The 19,002-nt window shown below is 35.6% G+C and overlaps 3 protein-coding genes and 1 long non-coding RNA gene across 11 annotated transcripts; 1 reads left to right on the forward strand and 3 right to left on the reverse strand.

Annotated features, from left to right (window-relative positions):
- Positions 1–406: 406 nt before the first annotated feature.
- LOC133781407 (uncharacterized) lies at positions 407–4,074 on the reverse strand. Its single transcript, XR_009870099.1, has 2 exons — positions 2,478–4,074; positions 407–828 (listed from the first exon to the last, which is right to left on the reverse strand). It is a non-coding gene; the product is annotated as an uncharacterized LOC133781407 (long non-coding RNA).
- A 2,200-nt stretch (positions 4,075–6,274) lies between these two features.
- Positions 6,275–10,097, forward strand: LOC133781408 (pentatricopeptide repeat-containing protein At3g54980, mitochondrial-like). Of its 7 annotated transcripts, none has more exons than XR_009870104.1 (4): positions 6,275–9,361; positions 9,451–9,602; positions 9,700–9,779; positions 9,882–10,097. XR_009870104.1 is itself a non-coding variant. In XM_062220377.1 (2 exons), exon 1 carries the CDS (start codon positions 6,730–6,732, stop codon positions 9,322–9,324), a length of 2,595 nt encoding a protein of 864 aa, XP_062076361.1. In that variant the 5' UTR covers positions 6,275–6,729; the 3' UTR covers positions 9,325–9,361; positions 9,451–10,097. The 7 variants fall into 7 exon arrangements, 1 of the variants encoding a protein (XP_062076361.1); XR_009870103.1 differs by having other exon boundaries at positions 9,731–9,779; XR_009870102.1 differs by having other exon boundaries at positions 9,451–9,779.
- LOC133781410 (2-oxoisovalerate dehydrogenase subunit beta 1, mitochondrial) lies at positions 9,989–13,246 on the reverse strand. The gene is made up of 13 exons (XM_062220378.1): positions 12,992–13,246; positions 12,789–12,900; positions 12,650–12,685; positions 12,489–12,548; positions 12,014–12,071; positions 11,812–11,909; positions 11,398–11,487; positions 11,233–11,301; positions 11,067–11,153; positions 10,867–10,962; positions 10,701–10,778; positions 10,481–10,567; positions 9,989–10,387 (listed from the first exon to the last, which is right to left on the reverse strand). Exons 1-13 carry the CDS (start codon positions 13,174–13,176, stop codon positions 10,352–10,354), a joined length of 1,092 nt encoding a protein of 363 aa, XP_062076362.1. The 5' UTR covers positions 13,177–13,246; the 3' UTR covers positions 9,989–10,351.
- Positions 13,247–14,260: 1,014 nt separating this feature from the next.
- LOC133781411 (YTH domain-containing protein ECT2) lies at positions 14,261–18,694 on the reverse strand. Of its 2 annotated transcripts, XM_062220381.1 has the most exons (10): positions 18,455–18,694; positions 17,747–17,826; positions 17,376–17,535; positions 17,180–17,253; positions 16,701–17,094; positions 16,501–16,607; positions 15,810–16,394; positions 15,499–15,711; positions 15,261–15,407; positions 14,261–15,176 (listed from the first exon to the last, which is right to left on the reverse strand). In XM_062220381.1, exons 1-10 carry the CDS (start codon positions 18,477–18,479, stop codon positions 14,916–14,918), a joined length of 2,046 nt encoding a protein of 681 aa, XP_062076365.1. In that variant the 5' UTR covers positions 18,480–18,694; the 3' UTR covers positions 14,261–14,915. The 2 variants fall into 2 exon arrangements, with proteins under 2 accessions (XP_062076365.1, XP_062076364.1); XM_062220380.1 differs by having other exon boundaries at positions 16,501–17,094.
- Positions 18,695–19,002: the final 308 nt, after the last annotated feature.

A 19,002-nucleotide genomic window follows, 5' to 3' on the forward strand; every position in this document is an offset into this window, starting at 1 on the left:
TGCCAAATGAATCATAATTACACAACATATTTATCAACCATAGCCCTATTAAGGTTTTATGAAGTTGTGTTGTGATCTATACAATAGTACAAACTGTCACATTTGAGTGTCCATGGAGGATTTGGTGCTTAAGCTTGTAAACTCTGTCCATGTAATTAGTTATGTACATTATTGGTGTATTGAGAGTTTAGAAGTACCAAAATTCAGTCAAATGAAGGAATAATTATATCTAGTATGGTTTTTTTATACATATACTTTGTGTAATCGGTGGAAATTCACCTCAATTATAATAGTCTATTTGTGTAAAAGTTTTCACCAGGAATTGAGTTTTTCGATTAAGATTTTAACTGGCTGTCTAAATTATTAAAACATAAAAAATAGTTATTTTTTTAAGAAATCTTTAAAATAAGAGAGAGAGAAGATAGGAGAATAATAATGGCTTGTGTGTTACAAAAAAATGCTTTACAACACAAAAAAAAAATGTAACTCCAAAATATTGGAATAACTTTCAACTATTACATGGTTTAAACAAAACCAAAAAGTAAGACAAACTGTTCTACAATAGATCTAGATCAAGCCCATATATCACATCATCCTGATACTAACTTGACAAAGACAAACATGGAGTTGAGCAAAATCAGAGGAAATCTCAAGTACTGAGTTGCATAAATGAGACCTATCAGCTGTCCCTTGAATGACTTTGTCTTCCCTACAGAAAACTCTGAGAAGCTCAATCCCTTCGGTGCAAGAAACCGGTCCTCATTTAATATGGCCAATGCATTTGCAATTAGCAGAAACCCCTCAAGTATTGTCCACAAACCCATTTACCTGAAATGTACAGAAATTTTATTCAAAATAGTTTTCAAGCTAAGATTGACCAAATTTGAATGCTTCCCCTCTGACCCATCTGCTATGCCCCAGCTAGGTTCCTCAAAACAATAGCAAAGATAGTATGAAAAATAGGTAGATTTGGGAATTGTTATTGAATGAACCAAAACACTAAGAACAAACTAAACTAGAATAATAAGGTATTCAATAGAGACCTCAACACTCCATAGAGCAAAGCTCTTACAAAATAGGGAATATACTCATTTGGTACCCTATGTTTTTGCAAAGTATCATTTTGGTACCCTCTGTTTTCAATAATACTCATATAGTACTCAGTATTTTAAAATCGTACATATTTGGTACCCTAGACTCAGATTTAATAGATAAAATTTTGTCAATTTAATCAAACTGATGTCAATTATGTAAGTTACAGATTTAAATTTAATTACATAATTACATATAACTGATGACAGTTTGATCATATTGACAATTTTATCTATCAAATCTGAGTTTAGGGTACTAAATATGTACGATTTTAAAATACAGGGTACCATATGAGTATTATTGAAAAGGTACCAAAATGATACTTTGCAAAAATATAGGGTACCAAATGAGTATATTCCCTACAAAATATCACTTAACACACTACAAGAAAATGAGGTATTTACTTAATTTTCTCTTCTTCTGTATCACAGCTCATCCCTTATTCTATCTATTCTCCAATTTAACTCTTCTAGGTAACCTTTAGGAATTGATTCTCACCAATCATTGTAAGACATGAAACATTGCATGTATTCCTATTAAGTTGGAACATGATCATTAAGAAAACATAGGTGAGATCTCTCTTCCCAGCCATCTGTAGTATTAGTAGATTCTTGAAATGACACTGAGTTGGAGGCAAGAGAGCACCACCAATCTCTTTTTTAGTTGATAAAACAAAAAAAATCTATGGAATCTTAGGACAGTCTAAATTATTGCAGTAGAAGATCTATTGATATCTTCAATCTTATTATGATTTTGCAACAAATAATGATTTGGGGAGAAAAATACATACACTAAATCTAACAGTATGGGGCTAATGATAAGGGTTGAGATTTTCAATCACAAAGAACACTACATAAGATTCATAAACTATCAAGCAAGAGATGAAAAACTCCATCAAACTACAAAGTAGAAACTTATATAAACAATCATAGTAACAACTTAACAAATGTTTAAACTTTCACTGGAAAGACAACAATTTTAAGAATTCAAGCATAGAAAACATTATGAATAAGCTAATTTACTATGCCAAAGTTTTTTTTTTCTTTTCAAAACACTTTTGTAGCAAGAATAAGCTAATGCATTTAACAAAAGTAAAAAGATAAATCAGTTGGATCTGTTTAGAATAAGATTCAGAGAGTTCTTCCATTCAATGAAACAATTCACGCCAAACCCATAATGAGAAATTAAAGCTTGAATCTAAAAACCCACATACCAAATCCATCATTTAACCAGAAAATACCATAATCAAACTTTACAAGAACCTTAATCGTCAGAAAGCTTCTTCAAAAGCGGAAAAAAGAAAGAAAAAAAATACATACGTGCGTGTTTCTCTTTGATATTCAAGCAATGAAAGTGAAGGACTTTAAGAAGAGGAGAAGCAGTACCTGTCAATGCCGAAGGCTGAAGCACACCCTGCGAGAGATCAAGATTTGATTTCAGAGTTTTGAGGACTCATATTTGAGGGAGAAGAGGACGATATAGCTATTACACAATATCATTATGCCAATCTCATATTTGTCCTAAACTATTGCTAAATTATATTTTAGCCCATAATTTTAAAATATTCTTATTTTGCCACCCAATTTGTAGAATTTATCCAAATTACTCCAATTTTTTTGTTCTCAGTAATGATTGGTCTAAGTTTTGGCAAGTAGAACAAAAGGGCTATTTTTTTTTTCATGTGTTGGTTATGCAAATTCATCAGTACCAAAGGTGGTTGTAGAGACTAAAGAGAAAACTTCAATTTTGATGCTTTTTTGCACTGTTTTTTTTTATGCTTTTTTTTTTTTCTCTTTTCTTCTTTACATATTGGTGGTCTCCTATAATTCTTCAATTAACATTGTAGTGGCTATTGTTCTAATGATGTTTATGGTGGTTTGATAACTAGAGTTACTTTGACCTGTTAAATATTTCTTGTGTGTTATAAGTGAATCTATGTTATTGTGTTCCTGCAATGTTGCTTTGCATGATATATACAGGTGCTTTTGAGAGTCAATATTTTTCATGTGTATGTATTGACTGTATTAGAACCTACTTGTAATCTTAGAATGTGGTGTTTTTTCTTTTATCTTCAAGTGTATGATCCCAAATGCAGTGTAAACTTTCATTAAAAATTCCTAATTGTGGATTCGGTTGAAATGCTGCAGTCTTTTGATCGATCGAGGCTGTTTTAGAAGGCATATTGAGCCTATTTTCCATTGCCCTTACCAACTTATGTATCATGTTATCTCCCTGTTCCAATTTCCTTCTGTCTTTACCACAGTTGAGTGTGATTTTTTGTTGCAGATTAGAATTAACAACAACACATTTGTCTCTGTTAGAGAAAATATCCTACATGGAAAGTTTGTGGGTATATTCAAATTCCTCCACTCATCACCAATTGGTTTTGAGATGAAATCTCATGCTTCTTACCATGCACTCTATTCTACTTCTAGACCACTTTCCACATTCTAACATGGTATTAAGAGCCAAAGAAAATTCTAACGAGTATGTATCCGATCCAAATCCAAAAGAGTCAACGAGCCACTTGCGATCGAGCCGTCCAAGATTGGTGAGCAAGAGCCAAAGAAAATTCAAACGAATATGTATCCGATCCAAATCCAAATTTGTGATTCGGTGATAGTGAGCCAAAAAGAGCCAACGAGCCACTTACGATCAAGCCGTCCAAGATTGGTGAGTAAAAATAGCCACCATCTTGAGGGGATATTAGGGAAAATATCTCACATGGAAAGTGTGTAGGTATATTCAACAATTTATAAGAGTACGAGTTACTCCACTCATCACCAATTGGTTTTGAGATAGAATCTCGTACTTCTTACCATGCACTCTATTCTACTTCTAGACCACTTTCCACATTCTAACAGTCTCATCATACTTCTAGACCCCACTTTCCACATTCTAACATTCAGGCAATCTATAAACTAAAATGCAAAAGTGAGGTATGTACTTTTCTCTTAAGATGTTTTCAATGGATGCTGGACTTTGTTATATGCATTAGAACTTGGACCATCCTCATTTATGTGCATTGTTCTCTAGGCGTAGGACATAAGGTTATGTGAGTTCATCTCAAAAACAATACAACTAGTTTGCTCTATTGAGGCATGTAGAATGACATGTTGAAAGGCAGAAGAGGAGAATAAGGCATATATGTCAGGAAATCCCTCACCATCTATTAAGTTAATACTGTGATTAATATATCTAATTGGCCAAGCAACTGTATCTATAATCTTTACTGATCTTGTAGGTGTGTTATATGGTTGTGTAGCTTCTTATGATAAACTTCTTTTCTGGTTTGTGATTTGTACTCTTTTTTTCTTTTATTATTTTTACATAGGCATAGGTATTAGATATTATATTTATCTCTTGGTGTTAAGAGGATTGTTGACAAGAATTTCATCATCAGGCCAGAAGCTGAGTTTGAGGTAAGGCATATCTTCTTAGTGATTACTGACCAGATTGTCACATTGATAATGAAACTTATTTGAATAAGCCATGATTTTCAAGAATGTACAAAGTAAAAAAACCCAAGCTTGTCAGGCCTTTTATGTATTTCTTTCTTTGTCCGAGATTCCTTTATCCTTGCTATATCCCTGCAGGAAAAAGACCTTAGTAATTTTACTGGATTTGATAAATTTTTGTTTGGTGGTCACTAGTATCATCGTTCTGGTATTACGCTTGAGTAATGATATATGAACCTAAATTATGCACCAAAACATTACATATAGTGATATGACATTGTTTTTTAATACAATAAATCTCATCTGAAATAAATATGATTAATTTAAAGAAACTGCGTACTGGATTGGTGCCCAAATTAACTGAAGAATAGCTGATCTAAAGTATCTCATTTCAATAACTTACAGTTCTTGTTACATACAGACAACTTATCTTGTCATGATTACTTGCTATCGTAAGAATATTTCAAGAAATCTAGAAACTGTCTTCTTTAAATAAACACTAGTACTTAATTTGAATTGTGTGAGAACTGATTTTGTGTTTTATATCTATTTAACAAGAAAAAGAAGTTTTGTGACAGATTTGCTCTAGTGATAAGGGAGGTTTGTGAAAACTCTGGTGTATTTCATTGTTACACCATCAAGTAATTGATATTACTTCATCTACATTCATTTACCAAGATGGAAAGGTAAGATTACTTTCTTTCTTTTCTAGCAAAACCATGAAACCAAACTTGGGTAGCTACTAGCTCATGCAAACTTAAGTCCTAATTAAACTTGTAGCTCCAAATTTGTCTTGTTATAACTGGTCATCTGTGCATTGTTTTTTAAACACTGCAAACCAGAAGACCACTTCTTTCTTGGTTGTAGAAGTTGACTAATTAAGAGAGCTTTTACCTTATATGATTTCTCTCAGATGGTCTATTTAGAACATCATAGATTATAGAATGTTGGGACACACAGACTTAGGAAGAAAGTCAATGAAATCAATAGAAAAATGAATAGGAATAAAATATAAAATAATTGGAATTGTTTACTAAAAATATTCAGAAATAAAATCAGAAATATGTACATCATTTGTAAACAAAATCAAAATGTTTAAATTGATTAAATTTTTCTTTTTGAAATAAAACATATTTTTTATTTTTAGATATATTTTCTAAAGATAAAATTATATTTTCTCTTTTCCACCCAATAAAATCATTAATTGTATTTTTTTAGTAATAAGAATTAAGGACAATTCTCTTACAGGAGCTTTAAGCCTTATTGTTAGGGCTCTTCAATGTTCTCGACTCGTGAACAGTTTTCGGTGCGATTTTTTTTATGACATATGTAGTTATTTAGAGCATCTGCAAATTTTCAGAAAATTTTAAATAGTTTACAGTACCGAAAACTAGGTTCAAATATGTTGCTTTCCACACGCATAAAAAAAAAATTAGTTACGCGTGCAACAAATTGTTTGAATCTAATTTTCGGTACTGCAAACTATTCAGAATTTTCTAAAAATCGCATCGATGCTCTAAATAGCTACAGTATACATGATCATAAAAAAAATCACACCGAAAACTGTTCACGCATCAAGAACGCTGAGAACCTCACCAATAAAACTTAAAGTAAAATTTTCCAAAGAATTATTATTACTACACAAATTTTGGTTAAGTAAACATGCCGTAAGGGAAAATTGTAATTTAAACACTTTCTCAAGAACTCACTAAAATCCAACCGTCCATCATGAAAACAAATTCATCTCATCCAAGGGCTATAACTCAACGAAACTAAATAGAATCCCAAGCCCCAAATCGTGTTTCAGCCCTAGAATCCCCATGGAGAGCCCGACCTAATCTCAAACTGGGAAACGGACCCCATTACCGCCGACCTCATCTGAAACTGGAAAGGACCGCCGCCGCGACCATGGATTGGCCTGAGTCTGTGCTCGACTGAACTTGAAAACACATCTGAAATTTTGTTTGAGACTATGGTGAAGGTGCGGCATTGAATGTGGAAGGAAGAACAAAGTTGAAAGCTTCATATAATAACACAATGAATTCTTTCACACAACACTAAATATGAGCATCTTAGTCAAACACATGTGAACCCACTGCGCCAAAAGATTGCATTCCAAACTATGCTTACTTTATAGTATAGACACGTGAACCCACCATTTCTGTTGCTATAATCAAATATGAAGCTTGGATTTGCAATCTCTTATTGCCCAATTCCTCCATTGTTGCGCCGCTCTTTCTTAAGTCATCGTTATCTTTGTTCTCTAACCGAAATTGCTTCTGCTACTGATAGTAATAAACCCAACACTGAACATGAAGAAGCCATATCTAACCTCGGCCTTCACCATCATCAAGACCCATGTTCCCCAGAAACCAAATTCGAAAACTTTACTGAACCCACTTCGCAAACACCAGATTTGACGCAATCCCATGTGATAAACACTCTGCTAAGCCACAGAGCCGACCCTTTCTCGGCTCTCAGGTACTTCAGATGGGTAGAAGGAATGAGAGGCTTCGCTAAAGGGGTTGACTCCTTTTGTGTTTTGCTTCACATTTTGACAGGTTTTTCGGAGACCCACGGACAAGTTCGGAGCTTGCTTAATCAGTTTGTTTCTGGTGATTCTGGTCCATCTCCTTCTGTGTTTGTTAATCACTTGGTTGAGTGCGCTCCAAGGTTTGATTTTGAATTGGATTCTCGAGTTTTCAATTACTTGTTGAATAGTTATGTTAGAGCTGATAGGATAAGAGATGCTATAATTTGTTTTGATAAGATGTTAGAGCATGGCATGGTTCCCTGGATTCCTTTTATGAATATTCTTTTGACTGTATTGGTTAGAAGAAACATGTTAACTGAAGCTCGAGAATTGCATGATAAGATGGTTTTGAAGGGAGTTTTTGGTGATTGTGTAACTGTACATGTCATGATGCGGTCTTGTTTGAAGGAAGAGAGGTTAGAGGAAGCTGAAAACTATTTTAGTGAGGCGAACACTAGAGGTATCGAACTCGATGCTGCGGCTTATAGTATTTTGATTCAAGCTGTTTGTAAGAAACCCAATTCTAGGATGGCTTCTGAGTTGTTAAAGAAAATGAGAGAACTGGGTTGGATTCCCTCCGAGGGTATATTTACTTGTGTTATTGGGGCTTGTGTGAAGCAGGGAAATGTGGTGGAAGCATTGAAGATTAAGGATGAAATGATGAGCTGTGGAAAGCCTTTGAATTTGGTTGTTGCTACAAGTTTGATCAAAGGGTATTGTGTGCAAGGGAATTTGGATAGTGCTTTGGATTTGTTTGATAGTCTCAAGGAGTACGGCCTGAGTCCAAACAAGGTTACATATGCAATCATAATTGAGTGGTGTTCTAAGAGTGGAAAGATCGAAAAGGCATATGAGCTTTACAACCAAATGAAACACGTAGGTATCGAACCCAATGTCTATGTAGTGAATTCTTTGTTACGCGGGGTGTTGGAATTTGGTTCGTATGAAGATGCGTTGAAGTTGTTTCATGCGGCAGTTGAGTGTGGTGTTGCTAATATATTCACATGGAATAATGTTTTATGTTGGCTTTGTAATAAGGGCAAAGTAAATGAAGCTTGTGCAATATGGGATAGCATGAGTTGTAAGGGTATAGTAGCTAATGTAGTGTCTTATAACATAATGATACTTGGCCACTGCCGAAGAGGGGGGATGGATGTGGCACATAACCTCTTTATGGAGATGCTTGAAAGGAATCTAAAGCCAAATGTGATCACATATTCTGTTTTGATTGATGGGTATTTTAGAAAAGGTGAGGCCAAACGCGCCTTTGATCTTTTTGACCAAATGAAGGCCATTAATATAGCCCCCACAGATTTCACATACAACACTATCATTAATGGCCTGTGCAAAGTTGGTCGAACATCTGAAGCAAGGGACATGTTGAAGAAATATACTGAGATGGGATTTGTTCCTATTTGCTTGACCTATAATAGCATTATAGATGGGTTTATCAAGGAGGGTGATACTGATTCTGCACTTACAGTTTATAGAGAAATGTGTGAAGTTGGGGTTTCTCCGAATGTCGTCACATACACTAGCTTGATGAATGGGTATTTCAAGAGCAACAATATCAATCTTGCTCTGAAAAGTAGGAATGAGATGATGAGTAAGGGCATTGAGTTAGATATTGCTGCATATGGTGCTCTTATTGATGGGTTTAGCAAAGGGCAAGACATGGTAACTGCCTCTGAACTTTTCTCTGAACTTCTTGAGGCTGGTCTATCTCCAAATGCAGCTGTATACAATAGTATGATTTGTGGCTTTCGGAATTTAGGAAACATGGAACAAGCTATCGGTTTACATAAGCGAATGGTGAACGAAGGGATTCCTTGCGATTTACTCACTTACACTACATTAATTGATGGACTGCTGAAAGAGGGAGAGTTGCACGACGCATTAGATCTTTACTCGGAAATGCTTTCGAAGGGTATTGTGCCTGATATCATTATGTATACGGTTTTAATAAATGGCCTTTGTAACAAGGGACAGCTAGTGAATGCGCGCAAGGTGTTGGAAGAGATGGATCAAAAGAATCTTGCGCCTAGCGTTCTTATTTATAATTGCTTGATTGCTGGGCACTTCAGGGAGGGAAATTTGCAGGAGGCCTTTAGGTTGCACGATGAGATGCTTGACAGAGGTCTTGAACCCGATAACACCACTTATGATATTCTTGTAAATGGAAATGTGAAGAGAATGTCCTCTAAACTTGCCAATGCTTCACTTGCTCATGCGCTTAGCTAGTCAGTTTACTCAGATCTAAGATATTCATTTTTTTAAGGTAATACTCTTAAGCTATCAACTTTTCTGTGAACTTGAAATTGAGTACTTCATGAGGTTTAAAACAATATTTGTTCTTTTTTCTACTAGGTGGTCAAGCATATTTATCATCCATTCATCTTTCTTTGGCTGATTGGAGCAGAAAATAAAACAGACAACAGACTTGAAAACTGGTCTGATCTGATTATGGTCATACTGTCTCTCAAATTACATTGCTGATTGTTGAACCAACTACCAAATTGGTAAGCATGTATTCGTATTTATTCGCGATTTCTACATCTCAATTAATCAGTTCACACTAGCATATTACAAAAAAAAATTACAAATCTGTTCTGATAGATGGATCGAATACTTGCTACATATGATATAGGAAGTCCTAAAAGAAGAGGAGTCATCAACTTTGAATAAGTTAGCTCAAGGTGTGACTTTGATCTTCTGACTGTATAGAGACTGGTAAAATTTCAGTTTCAACGTTTTTGGTTTCTTTTACTAATCCACAACTTATACAATGAATGAGGCAGTGAGGTCGAAAGCGAACCACCATGGTTGGATGAGAAGCCACTGAAGCATTCTCTGTATTAACTTCTTCGATATTATGAATTTTTCATGAGAGTTTTGTAAATGAAAAATTATGATGATGAGATTTAGCTTACTCGAGTTCAACTTTTGTAAGTTTATGTCAAAAGACCTTGATGATAAAGTTTATACCACTAAATAAAGCTCTTATTTTTGGCTTATTCTATAAAGATAAATGGAGTGGAATTGCATTTTTCTATTGTATGTAGATCAGTGCAAAATTTCTTTTAAATAAACTTATATGAATCTGTCATATTTTTATAAATTGTCAACTAGTGGGAAAATCAATCATGAATCTTCCCATAAATCTATAAATTTGTAAGTTGAGAAAAGATATTAGACTGATGAAGAGAACCAATTTCAATGCCACAGCCCATACGGTCCATATGCTTGCATCAGAAGGATTAGAAGGCCATTAGTAATTTACAGTTGATTTGATTGCATCCAAGATCTGCATTCATTGAGAAAAAATAATAGAGTCAATAAGCAAACTCACCTACCAAGTTGTGAAAGTGCAAACCAAAACCTTTCAAATGATTTTTACCTTGTTCTTGGTGGGTAAGTAGAAGGGCTCAAAAACAAGGGGAAAGGGGGTGTCCAAACCACATACTCTGGCTACAGGTGCTTCTAACTGGAAAAACACATAATTCAAACTCACTAAAAAGGGTTTAACTAAAATCACGAATCATGTTATCTGATTAAATAACATGTCTTAGTACTAACAGCAAGTAATATGGTATTGTGATAAAAGGATTGTGAATTACCCTTAAGAAGCAACGCTCGACGATCGAAGCAGATATTTCAGCACCAAAACCTCCAGTGATTGGAGCTTCATGACTAATCTGCATGAAAAGAAATTACTTTGTATTGTCACCAAGAACTGCTGTGATCCTTGAGTTGTCGCCAAACAAAGTTTAAGATGGTACTTACAAGAAGCCTTCCAGTTTTTCTGACAGAGGCTTCAACTGTTTCCTTATCCCAGGGTATTAGTGTTTTTAGGTCTATCAGTTCACAAGAAATACCATCCTGAAAATTGTTGGTAGTTATAATTATCATAGAACTTAAAAACCAGGCTTGGTTAGCCATTTCAACCAGAATGAAGTTCACCAAAAAGAAAAAAAGAAACTTACTTTTTCAGCATCAACACAGGCTTGTTCCATAATGGATAACTGAGCACCCCAACCAACAAGTGTGATATCACTTCCCTCTCTAATCACCTAAGCTTCCAAAAAGATAAGGTTCACTATGTGACTCGAACAATAGAAGATACAATGATATCAACATCATGTAATATACCTCAGCCTCTGATAAAGGCAACATGTAGTCATGTTCAGGAACCTCTTCTACTGACAAACGGTATAGCCACTGAAGCCAACAAAAAAGGTAAAATTTTAGTCTGAATTTCTTGTTGGAACGAATGAATTCACTAGGTGAATCTTAACAGCAACAGAAGGACAATACCTTAGGTTCAAAAAACACAACAGGGTTTGGATCACGTATGCTAGACAGCAATAACCCTTTTGCTTGCTTTGGGCTTCGAGGGATGACCACCTATATGAAAAAGTATTGAGTAACTAACATTGCTTACCACTAAGAACTAGTATCAACATAGATTCAAGATATCTAATTATTTTCCAATGGTGATTGAAGAGCAAATAACTAGACTCAACACAGAGATTATGGAAAAGATTGAAATGGACTTTACACAGAAAAAGCATGTGGCATGCCAATTGCTTCAGTGAAACTTAGAGTTATAATGGGTTTGTGACAAGGACTATTTATTCAAAGATTCAATAAGCAAGAAAAATCTTAAAAACATGTTGGTTTTGTTACAGGAGTCCTAATATATTTCATGGGATGAAACAAGAAACATACTTTAAGACCAGGAACATGGCAAAAGAAAGCTTCTGGGGACTGTGAGTGGTAATGTCCTCCGTGGCCCACAGCTCCATAAGGGGTTCTTATTGTTAAGCCTAAAGAGAACATTACATGACCTCATTAATTAAAGAATGACACCAACTACAACAGCACAGAAGAGAAGTAATTGTTAATCACAGGGGATTTCCTAAAACTTTACCTCCACAATTGAACTGGTTCCCACTCCGGTATCTGAACTTTGCAGCTTCATTGACAATCTACAGATAAAAAAACAAAGAGTCTTGTCTGTGAATAGTGTGTGTGGTAAGAGGGAGAAGAGGTGAAAGTAATGAAAAGGGTTGATCCCCTCAAGTGGTGTAATGCCATTGTACACTTAAACAATATATATATCAATAATCAATCTTAATCAAATTTGATTCCTTCCAACACTGGATAGATTTTAGGATAGAAGGATTGATCCCCTCAAGTGGTATAATGTCACTGTACAATTAAACACAGAGGATTTTGGGTTTCTCTTCTCTTTCATACCAAATAAAACAATGGAAAGATACCCACCTACCCCTCCTTCCTAATTTCCTATGTTCTCTCCCTGCTCCTACCAACCATATTCTAAATGGGTCAAAAGTGAGACTTTCATAAAATCTAGCAGTAATACACAATGAAAGACCCATTACCTGATCAAAAGCAGGAAATATATAATCTGCGAACTGTATTTCAGCAATAGCTCGATTACCCTATAACATGTCAGATATTCAAACCAAATCAAAAGTCAAATGAACTGGATATAAAGCTGAAAACAAACAACTAAAGACACAAATTTTGAAAAAAAGCCTACCATTGCTGCTAGACCAATGCCAAATCCAACAATGCCCTGGGTAATAACATAACATAATTAACCCAAGTGAGATGATGATGATGATGATCTATGAGAATAAGTTGTTGGGTTGAAGTATTAAGTAATGAAAAAAGCATACTTGTTCACAAAGAGGGGTATTGAAGACTCTGTCTTTACCAAATTTATCAGCCAATCCAGTAGTGCAGCGGAAAACCCCACCGAAGCCCACATCTTCCCCAAACACATAAGCACTGTTCATATATCATAATGATTGATATAAGAACAAGAACCATGAAATGAACACATAAAATCCAAAACAAAAAGACAGAAAAGGAAAAGTACCGAGGATCGGAATCCATGGCGATGTGGAGAGCTTGGTTGATGGCAGAGTAAAGATTCAGCGAAGAAGAAGATGAAGATGATGGTGATAGTGATGGTGATGATGAAGTTGAAAAGTGTCTCCAAGTAGATGTAGTGACACCATGAGAAGAGATTCTCTTGAGAGAAAGAGCAAGAGAGGAAGCCATATCCAATTGTGTTTAGATTCTGTTGAGAGTTTGGTTTTGGTTTCGGTTTTGGTTTTGGTTTTGGTTTTGGTGACTAATTATTGCATGGCAATGCTTATCATATATTAAATAATTAATATTAAATTAGGCAACTCTATCTCTCTACTCATATAGGCCATACCTTATTATTATTATTATTATTATTATATGAATTTGCCACGTTTCTTCAATTTTTATATTATATGGGACAAAGTGCAAAATTTCTTCCTAAACCTTCTTGTTTAGTTTTTGTCCTTGTATAATTTTATTTTGCCAAACTACCCCTTGAGTTATTAATATTTTTTTGTTATGTTTTTCTATTGATTTCCTGTGGAGTAAAATATACAGCAGAAGATGAGAATGACTAAAAATAACATAGATGACTCCAAATATTATAAATTATGTTAGTAATATGTATTTTGGGGTCGGTATTTAAATAATTTTTTTAATAATGATACACATTGTTGTCATTTAAGATATTCCGTAAAATTTTAAAAAGTTCTATATAATTAACACTGTCAAAAACAAGATTCAAACAGTTAAATTTTATATAAAAAACAAACAAGCATATAACAATCTTGTTTTCAATACTAAAAAATTTACTTAATAACAAAAATTATGTCAAAAAAGTAGTTGCAACTAAGTGCTCCAACATAATAGTATATTTTAAACTTTAATAAAATATGGAGTAGCAAAATATTAAACATCAATTTATATTTAAATAAACATAACATAATTACTACTTAATAATTGTTTTTCAAACCAAAAAGAAAAATACAAAGAATAAACTAGAAATTGCCAACGAATTTTTTTGTTTATTTCTTTCAAAAGTTATAAAAGCCAAAATTGAATTCCATATTAGGATATACAAGTGGCACCAACGTGTACATAATAACATAATGTCCAAGTCTAATGAAGATAGGTACGAAAGTTATAGTTACCATACTCATACGTCTTCTTCTTCTTTCCATTCATTTTTTTTTTGTTTCTTTCTTTTTCAATGATTATTCTCTTCTCATCCTTTATTTTGGGAAAGAAAATTACAAACGAAAATAACAAAAAGAAATAATAAAAATATATATAAGCTGCTTTTGACTATTATATAATATTGTAATATATATTTCCCACCTTGCTTTCCAGTTCTCTCTCTTACAACAGAAGAAAATCAAAGCTGACCCCGCAATGGAAAAAGCTCTTGATTTACAAGACGGGAAAATAGCCAACCAAAAAAAAATTAAAATAAAAATTTAAACCCAAAAAGACAGATTACCTTAATAATAAACCCAACTAAAAAAAAAAAAAAAACAAGAAACCCTACAACCCCAAAACCCTAGCAATCTCAAAACCTTGTTAGGAGCTAAACCCACTGTAGTAGCAAAATATAAAAAAGGAAAAAGAAAAAAGGGTTGGAAACTTGAGATTCTTTCTTGTAAAAAACTCATAGATTGCTTCACAATTCTACATGAGACACCCCACCACCAACTTCCTTCTATCCACCAAAGATTGATTCCTCCTCTCTCAATGAATTATTGACTCTCTCCATAGCAGGACCAAAAGCTTGTTTGAATGATTTTAATGGCAGTCCCAGAAATACCCAGAATTTACTTTTTGCCAGAAACTTGCCCTCTAAGTATATTCAGCAGCAAGCAAGAACTTTCTGACGTTTTTTTGTAACAAAACTACATGGAGAGCGAGGAATGCCGTCTTGCACTTTGCAGAGACTAGCAACCATTAGCAACCCCGTTCGCAACATTCCTCTTCTCGGCCACAACTACTGGCTTTGCACCCTTTGGGGCATCCCCCGTTGTGGTTGTGGTAGCAGGTCCATTCTCAGCAATCTTAACGTTGTCACCAGCTTGGGCTGCAGTGGTCGTTGGCAAAGCCTCCTTAGTGACCTCTGATGCAACTAACTCGGATGGCTTCGGGTTCAACTCCCCATTTGCAACTTCTTTCTTCTCGTCCATGGGCTTTCCTTCCCACACCTGTTTCATAAGGAAATTAAAATCTTGAACAATACACGCGATAGAAAAGGTCGAACACATTCATAGGCAGCAAGCAAAACTTACCTGTTTCTGAAATTGCTGTTGCTTAGCTTTCTTCTCCTGAATTGTCTTCTGGCGAGTCTCATAAAAGCCAAAATCATCAAGAATGCAAGTTTTGCTCGAGTGCTCCTTGAATATCTTAATCAATCTAAGCCCTGGCTCCAGCTTGACCTAAACAAATACATGACAAATATCCATGGTGGTTAGGTAAAGACTCCCGAGAAAACAAAAGCAACAACAAAAGATGTGTTGGTGAAATTACCTCCTGAGTGTCCCTGCTGTTTGTCACAGGTTTGTTCTCATTGTTGTCAAGCGTAATGTGCTTCAACAAACTGTTGGGTACATCTTTAACAATATGCCACTTGACAGGGAAGCAGCCATTCCATTTGTCCTGTTGCCAATACTCAACATTCTTGTTGAAATCAACTGGTCCTATCATCTCCGCTAGGCCAACAAATTGCCCACTAGTATTGACCTAGAAGTTCAGGGGAAGAAAAAGTTAATTAGACAAAAAAGTAATAGTTAAACTGAACACATATAAGCGCACGAATCAAATCGATTCAAATTGCTCACCGAGAAAAAGAGGAATACAGGACAGCTGCCAGGCTTCTCCTGAGCCTCCGAGTATGCAGCATGAAGCTTCTTGTTGCCGTTGGGAGTACTTGCCCAAACATTATACTTGATGCTCTTGTGAACATCATCTTCGCTGTAAGACTTGATAATGAAACACTTGGCATCAGCATACTGCTCGGGAAAATCTGCTTTATTGTATTGTTCACGATCCGGAACAACAATGGTCTTGTCCTTCTCCTTGTCACTAGTAACATTTGTTGGCAGGTTTTGCCCCTTGACTGCAAGGGTAGGGGGTACAAAATCCTTTTGGTTCTTGGAACCCTTGGCTCTAGGCCCTCTGTTCAATTCATTTAAACCATCCATGTTCTCGTTACCATATCCGTAGTAGCCACCATTTCGCCCCCTTGGCTTGTACTTGCCATCAACAGCTAACCACGCTCGTTGATTTGTTCGTGAATCATACCCGTATCCAAAGCCCATGCCAGATCTAATCGCATTGCCATACTGGCCATATAGCTTGTTTGGATACATTCTATTAATGTAAGCCGGACTCATCGGTGTCAACGTTCTAGGGTGGTGCACTCCCTGCAATATAAATCATAGATAACAGAGAAATATTAACACTGAAACAAAGATACTCAAGACAATTTATAAATATCAGAATGTTAAAAAAAATCTCAAAAAATCATACCATGAACTGTGTATTTGGACGATAATTTTGATTCCTTGCCGATGGAACGTTATTGCCATTTGAAATTGAAGTGATAGTTGAGCTTGTCACCGGCCTGGGCTGCCAATCTGAAAAAAGTGGTGCATCTAAACATGGAATTCCAGAACGTAAACCATCAAAACCAAATCTCGGATCCTGATAACCAGGAGTAGAAACACGACCTGGCAAAGGTCCCCTTGCATACGAACCATTTGAATTAAAAGACGAGTTCTGGTATGCTGGTTTTACAGGAGCCGAACCATTATTCCCCTTCATGTTGCCAGTGTTTACAACACCATTAGCATTCCCATTAGCTGTTTCAACAGGCAGAGGTTTTTGATCAGCAGCTACTGAAGTAGAGACCTCGCTTTGAGAAACTGCGGAACTAGGAGTGAAAGGTGCACTAGTTGGTGTAAGCGGCTGAAAATAGGGCGGATACTGGTAGTGCTGTGGTCCATACAGCTGACCATCATTTCCCATGGTGGGAACTGGGGATGGAGCTGGTGAATATGGACCATAGGGTGCATACCCATAACCGTGATGATACATAAGAGACCCATTATCCCCATAAACTCCCTGAAACACACACAAACAAACATTTAGCAAGTCAATTTCACATTCTAAATTTAAGAAAATAAAGTCACCATGGAAAATCACTCACAGTGTTCATCTCCACTCCCTCTGGATTCACGTATCTTGAGTAGTCATCCCAATCATTACTGGAACCATCATAGGCTGCAAGAGGCATACACCAGGTTTATACAATATATATTACAAACTAAATAGCTAAATGATGAACATATTAAGACACAAAAGGAACAAAAGACAATCAAAATCAAGGTCACTAATCAACTTACCTCCTCCATAGTAGTAGGAAGGATAAGCAGCATTTGGGACATAACATACTGAAGGATCCATGAAGTCCTGTAGGACTGGGGTCAGAGACCGCTCGGATGGTGGGATCTGACCATTGGCAGCATTACTCGAGTCAACTGAACCAAACTGGTTAGCAGTTGGCTGCCAAAAAAACACACACACACAAAAGAATTAGTCAAATTCACAACCATCATTAACAATAAACAACTGTTACTTCAAATTTTTCCTTACCAATCCAATCTCACAGTTGTTAGCAAAGAAAATAAAATAAAATAAATACCCTTTTTTAAATAAAGCGGGAACGCAAAAGAGAATTACAAGAGCTACAATACCAAGACATGTTGTATTATACCTTCTTGGTAGGCTCAGGGATATCCAAAGCCTTGGCTTGGGTATCTAAGGTCAACTTCTGAAGCAACTCTGCTGTTGTTTCTATTGACAGAACAAAGTAAAGGAAACAAATATGCAATCCTCTATAATATCATATCAGAGTACGAAAAAAAAAATATAGGAGCAGGCAGCAAGACTAATTCTTTTTAATCCAATTCAATTATTTCCGATTGAAGATCATAAAACTCTATCCTAAACAACATAACTACATACACATACACACAAACAACTCCATACATATACATATACAAATACATAAAACAAATCAAATGAATAGACAATTCGAACACACGAATTAACAAAAAATAAAAATAAAAAAAACTCTCAAAACACGAACTCCATACATATACATACATGTACAGATACAGATACAAATACAAATACAGAACAGAATTTTTAAACTTATAAGCAATTCCACACACCACAAACAAAATCGAACCTAAAACTCATAAGTAAAGAACACAAAAGAATAAAGGCATTTTAAGCATCTTCGACAAATAAAAAAGAGGCCCTTTACACCGATCTACATATTACGCACAGAACAAATCACAAGAGAAGCTCAGACACAAACTTCCACGATAAAGAATAAGGAAATCACAGATCGAAGGAGACCCAGATAAGAAAACACGAAAACAACAATACCCATATGAAAAAACAGATTTAAGGATACGATCCGCAGGAGAAACGGTTGCCATGACCGGATTTTTAGATCTTTTATCTCCGCTCTTCTGCTTCGATATTAAACCCTAACAACACAGAATTTGGCTAAAAGGGGGTTTTAGGAATAAACAGAGAGAGAGAGTGAGTGAGAGAGAAACCCTAAGAAAGATTGGTAGAGACAGAGTGATATGGGAACAACGGGTCTCACAGCCGCCAAGGGTTTGGGTTTTTGGAAAGAGAGGGTTTTGGTGATCCAAAAGCGGTGATTCAAATAGCACCACGGCTCCCCCTAATACACCTCCGATAACCTCACCCGCCTGTTACTTTTATGACATCATCAATTTCATTCTACTGGTCCACGCGTAAGTACCTCCACGTGTCGAACCAGTAGCCTTGGTCTTCTTTTTCTTTTCTTCGATTTTCATTGGCTGTTAAGTCTATTTTCTCTCACCCGCGGGTGACGCGCCCTTCTCTATTCAAATTGAATCTGACTAGTTGTACCTTTGTGGAAGAGTTTGGAAACCCTAATTAGAAATAAGAGGACATACACGTCCCCAT

This window comes from Humulus lupulus, chromosome 6 (assembly GCF_963169125.1).
Source record: "Humulus lupulus chromosome 6, drHumLupu1.1, whole genome shotgun sequence".
In the NCBI taxonomy this organism is placed as follows: domain Eukaryota; kingdom Viridiplantae; phylum Streptophyta; class Magnoliopsida; order Rosales; family Cannabaceae; genus Humulus; species Humulus lupulus.